Below are 5,526 nucleotides of genomic sequence, written 5' to 3'. Positions count from 1 at the left end.
GGGGGCAGAGACAGCGGGGCTGAGGAGGTCCTCACTAATTCCGAGGTTGCATGTACTTACAATGCACTTCAGGAAAGAAGGAACTGCCACCCTTCATTTTGGAACTTCCCTTTTGGACGGCGGATGGTGGCACAGGCCCTCCACAATGTCAGGGGCTTTTCAGGGTGGGAGTGGGGTCGAGGAGGGCACGCAGTGAAAAAACTGCTTCCAAGAGCTTGTGCCAAAATCAAACTCGCAGCTCAAGTCCAGCAGACGGCTTGGAAGGCTGGCCAGGGTTCTGTCAAAAGCAAAGCCCGTTTGCTTCAAATGCATTCCCCATTCCACGACGCCTTGAAGTTTAAACGTTTCCCGGACTGCCTGACGCTCCCCGCAGCCACATTAGCCCAATCTGGCCCGGGCGCCCCAACTCAGTCCTGCCTGCGCCTCCCGGTGCTACCGGTAGCCCCGAGCGCCAGGCACGACCGGGGGTGGGGAGATCCCTCGCGCAGAACGACCCGCTAGGTCCCCACGCGTCTCATTTTTCTGAGACCACACTCAGCTAAGTTGCCGGCGCCCTGATCTGTCTTAAACAAAAGACTTTTAATCACCCCAGGCGGTCGGAGAGCGTGCAAGGCGGACGCGGTTTTGGGCAGGGGTGGTTCTACCTTCCTATGGCTCTCCACACTCAAACCACCAAGAAAATTGATTTCCGTAATTTAATTAACTCTCAGTGGCATGACCTATTTTGAAATGCACATATTTGTCTTTTAAAAACCTCTCCTCGAAACCATCAGGTTATACCGAGGTATTCTTTGCAACAGCTTTAAGAAGACAACGATTAGGTGATCTCTTGTTTCAGGAATCTGCTCCCGTTCCTCTGGCTTTATACAACTTCCCAACCTCATGGCTGCTTAGAATAAACAAACATCAAACACCTCAGCAATTTCTAACCGCTATTAGAATCCAGTATTGGAAAGATATGGTACCGCTGTCTCTCCGACAAATGCGGCTTCTGGAACGTGAGCACGCCCCCGTGTGGCTCTCCAAGGCCAGGCAAACGCGAAATGGCATCTCTAGGTTCGGCTCTCCTACGGTGGTAGACATAGAAGCTTGCTACATTTAGACGCAGTTTAAAAGAGAGAAAGAGAAAGAGAGAGAGAGAGAGAGAGAGAGAGAGAGAGAGAGAGAGAGAGAGAGAGAGAGAGAGAGAGAGAGAGAGAGAGAAATAAACCAGTTTTAATCTCCTGGAACGATTACATTACTAGGGCACTGACATTGTAACGGATGCCTAGAATTCCAAACAAAGGAATCCCCTTCTGAACGAAGTTATTCCACTGTAGGCTTTGTTTCTATTGCATCTTTAACCAAAGGTTGAGGGACATTTTTGGAAACAGTATAAATATATTTTCTTTTGTTCCATATCATAGGAAGTGCAATAATTTATTTGTTAGGGTGACAAATTTTTTCAAATATAACGAAGTAAATCTGTAATACCTTCCTTTTTCAAATATCTGCTTTTAAAACCTCGGTTCTTCATTAGAGCTAAAGGACTGCTATCTATGACCCCCCCACACACAAAAAAAAACAAAACAATCCCAGCATTTCCTAGCTGTATTAAAAGCATGCTGGTAGACATTTTAATATAACCAGTATTTTTAAAAGCAGTCAATTGCTATTGAATTACACAAATGTTTGAAGGGAAATTAAGGTTATTGATCCTGAAATTAGGAATTGGCTTAGATTTATGGTGAGCCCCCGATATGATTCTGTGTGGTCACAAACGTGTGTGTGGGTCTGGATGTGTGTGAGCATGTGTGCATGACAGTGGGTGGCAGTTGAATATCACAGAAGAACCTTAAGGCACCTAATTATTCAGAAAGGTTAAAGGTGATGACCTTGACATTTTGGAAGTTCAAAGGCATACACTTATGCACTTATGTTTTTCCTTCCCCCCAAAAGCTTTGGTAATCAAAAAAATTTTGCATTTCGAAATGCATGCCCCCTTGGAAGATGCATGGGGTGCTGTGCCTCTTATGGATTTATTTTTTGACTTTGGTCTTACGAGAGGTTACGAGTCATAAGATTCACTTTATTCTTTTCAGAGAAAGAGAAGCTCTTCTCACTCTTCCAGTTTATTGCACATTGCGGAAATCTCCTTTGGGCCCACCAGAAGGTGTATAATATAACCCAATTAAGCTGTTTAGAACTTTGGCTTTTATGGTGTTGTCTAGACAGTTCAAGGTTTTGTAAACAGCCTGGCCTGGCCCTGCAACATAAAGTGCAGTGCGGCCCCTACCACATTCTTTACCTTGAAGCAGTAAATGTGGTGAGAAGTGGGTCTGCAGCCCTGGGCCTTATTTCCAAGGAGGAGGGGTTACCTTCTCTGCTCCAGGCCCGTGTGACACCAACAAGGACCCAGGCCCTCTCCACCCACTGATACCTTCCCTTTAGCAAACTTTTTTTTTTTCCAATGAGAAGTTCTAGTTTTAATTTCTTCTTTTAAGGGACCCTTCCTCCTTGACAGCTTGTTAAGAGTGAATTTGGATCTCCTAAGCAGTTTTTTTTTTAAAGTTTCTTTTGTTTTCTCAGGAATTCCAAGTTTACTACACTGGGGGTGGGGTGGGCAAGGAGATTTGTTTCTTAGGTTCCTGCTGCCCCAACCTCATGGCCTGGAGAAGGCAGCACACCAGTGTGGCTGGCTCACGTCTTCAATTCAGAGATTCATCCCTAAAGTGTTTTTTAATGCCGGTGCAGCCTAGAAAGGATGGGAGGGAACGACTCTTAATTTAGCGAGATTAAAAAGCATTTCGCTTGATTTTCAGTTGCTTGGAAGAAAAGGTTCTGGCCACTAAAATATCCTAATCAGACACTAAACTTCTTCAAAGAGGAAAATTCATACAGTGTATTGAAGCTGTAACCTCCATTTTACTAGAAACCATTTATTCACACAAAAGACAGTGACCCATGCCTTGATACGACAGACCAAAGGTACATTCCCCAGAGTTTAAATAATCTGCATTCACCAAGGGGAAGGGATGCAGTCCCTTAAACTCAGAACAAAAACAAGTGCCTTCCAGCCCCTCGGCCTAACTCTCTACAGATCCCACAGCGTGCCCAAGGGAGCTCAGAGAGAGGGAGGGAGAACAACAGCGCATTGGCGGTAAAATTGTAAAGGGACGTTTGCATTTACCATTTTCCCCTTATTAGGATCCGTTCGGCCAAGTCCCCGACCTCGTCCGCAGGCTGCAGTGGTCGCTGGGAGGTCCCGAGTTGACCGTAGGAAGGAATCGTGGAGTTCCACAGAGAAGAGGCGTCATTAAACCCAAGGACACTGGGCCTGCCCAGGGCAGACTGGTGGGGAGGAGAGTGGGTGAGTGGGGCTCGGGAGAGGGGTGCTTCCTGGAGCTCTCAAAATAAGGGGTTTCCAGTGAAATACTGCAGACGGTCTCTGTTCAGTTTCTTTTCTTTCATTCTGCGATTCTGGAACCAGATTTTGACTTGCCGGTCAGTGAGGTTGAGCATCCGAGAAAGTTGGAGTCTTTTCTCTTTGTTTATGTACACGTTAAAGAAAAACTCCCGTTCCAGTTCGCGGATCTGATACTTGGTGTAGGGACAGCGCTTTTTTCGGGATCGCTGGGGGGTCACTGCAAGGCAAAAAAACCAAGAGGTGAGAGAGGCCATTGCCTGCCCACCCCCCGGCCGCCCGCCCGGGCCCGCGCGAGGGCCAGGCCTCGGCCCGTTGGGGACGTCCCCTGCTGCCGCTGAAAGGCCCTGCCTGCGTCGTGGGGGATGATATATGGGTGGTCACAGGAGAGAGTGCGGGCGTGGACGTGTGTTCACGCCCAGACACACACACGTGCACACACACACGGCGTGGCATCGAGGTGGGGAAGCAGAGAGCGAGGCAGGCTGAGCTGGACTCGGAAGGGAGAGAAACACGAGCGCGCCGGGCAGCCAGCAGCTTGGATAAAGTCCAGTTCAAGCCTCAAACTCTCCCCAACCCCCACCCCACCCCTTTAAAAGCAGGAGGCTCGAGTGTCCACACTCACAAATTGGCTTGAAATCTCTCCTCCCTTCCTCCCTCCCTCCATGGTCTCTTTAGGACCAACCCCCCTCACCGCACGCACAAAACTGGGGGAAAGCTCTCTGCAGCGATTAATGTCCTCATCGAAGTCTACCTTAAGCCCACCTAAATTGGTTTCCTATCGTAAACACGCTTTACAACGGCCCGGGAAATCTTATAGGATGTATAAACCCCTTCGAACGCTTATAAAGTAGCACATAAAACTGCGCAAGCAGAGGGAGGCCCCCTCCGCCCCCCCCCCCGCGCCCGCGGCCCCCGAGCCCAGCCGCCCACCCCGCGTCCAGTGCCTACCTGCGCCGCCGCTCTTCTCAGCCCCCGCCTCCCCCGGGGGCACCTCGCCGTCGCCGCCCTCTGCCGCCCCCTTGGGCTCCGAGCCGGGGGTCTTGGCGCAGGGACTTCCCCCGCCGCCACTGGCCGCGGTCTTGGGGTTGCTCTTGTCGGCGGCGCCCTCGGGCTGCGGCGGCGCGGGCGGCGGAGGGGGCTGCGGTCCGGCGAAGGGGGGCCCGGGTGCAGCCTCGTAGAACTGGTCGAAGCCCTGCGGCAGGATGCCGTTGCGGCCCACGGCGCTGTAGAAATTGGAGGCGGCGCCCGCGGGGCCGTGCGGCGGTCCGGGCGCGGCGCACACCGGCTCCGGCGCCTTGAAGAGCACATCCGGACGGCGGCCCGCGGGCGGGAGCAGCTCTCGCTGCATGACCGCCTCCTCGGCCGCCGCCGCCGCCGCCGCCGCCGCCGCCGCAGCGTAGTAGGGAGCGTAGCTACCGGCGCCGCCGCCGCCGCCCCCGCCGGGGCCGCCGCCGCCGCCCCCTGCACCGCCTCCGCCGCCGCCGCGGTATGGCCACTTAGCGCGCTCCAGGCCGTAGTCGCGGAAGGCCACTTCGCGCACGGGCTGGACGTGCGGCGCCAGGTTGGAAGAGTAGGGGAAAGTCATCTGGCAGGACGACGGTTGTGACAGGAACGACGGCTTGCTGGCGAAGTCCGATGGGGCCACATAGTAGGCGCAGCCGGGCAGGTACATGCTGGCTGCGCTCGGGCCGCACTCGTCAAAGTCGTTCATGGCTCCGCGGCGTGCGCGCCGGCGAGCCCCGGGCCGCTCCCCGCGCCGCCAACCTGAGCCATCGATTGCACAAGAGGCTTGGGCCAGGATCAACTAAGCAAAAATCCCCACCGGGAGCTGACGTGCTATTCATCTTGATTGATTCTGGTGGTAATTATGTCACGTGACGCCATGGAGAGAAATGTCCTTATATCTATATCAGTGCTCGCCAACACACTCTGGGACAGTTCCTGGCGCCGAGACGCGCGCGCGCTGGGGACGGATCGGCCTCCCTCTCCAGCCAGCTCTCCCCGGGCGCCCCCTGATCAGTCTGTGCCTCAGGCCGGTCACCTGTGCGCCGCCGTCGGCTGCCACTGCTGGGTGCATCTGCCACCGCCCGGCTGGGCCGCCCGCCCGCGCCCGCCCGCGC

At 53.7% G+C, this 5,526-nt stretch overlaps 1 protein-coding gene across 1 annotated transcript; it reads right to left on the bottom strand.

Moving 5' to 3' along the window:
* Nucleotides 1-868: 868 nt before the first annotated feature.
* Nucleotides 869-5,117, bottom strand: HOXD11 (homeobox D11). The gene is made up of 3 exons (XM_055088739.1): nt 4,355-5,117; nt 3,170-3,623; nt 869-1,092 (listed from the first exon to the last, which is right to left on the bottom strand). The coding sequence occupies exons 1-2, from the start codon at nt 5,115-5,117 to the stop codon at nt 3,388-3,390; spliced, it is 999 nt and encodes a 332-aa protein (XP_054944714.1). The 3' UTR covers nt 869-1,092; nt 3,170-3,387.
* Between the last annotated feature and the right edge of the window lie 409 nt (nt 5,118-5,526).

The sequence above is a fragment of the Physeter macrocephalus genome, chromosome 2, assembly GCF_002837175.3.
Source record: "Physeter macrocephalus isolate SW-GA chromosome 2, ASM283717v5, whole genome shotgun sequence".
Taxonomy (NCBI): domain Eukaryota; kingdom Metazoa; phylum Chordata; class Mammalia; order Artiodactyla; family Physeteridae; genus Physeter; species Physeter macrocephalus.
This window is presented reverse-complemented; position numbering and strand designations above follow the sequence as displayed.

Excerpts from the sequence above, each read along its gene's own strand:
- HOXD11 (XM_055088739.1), bottom strand. The coding sequence starts at position 5,117 with ATGAACGACTTTGACGAGTGCGGCCCGAGCGCAGCCAGCATGTACCTG. Across the intron at positions 3,624-4,354 it reads TGAGAAGAGCGGCGGCGCAG|TGACCCCCCAGCGATCCCGA; the intron begins GTAGGCACTGGA and ends TTTGCCTTGCAG.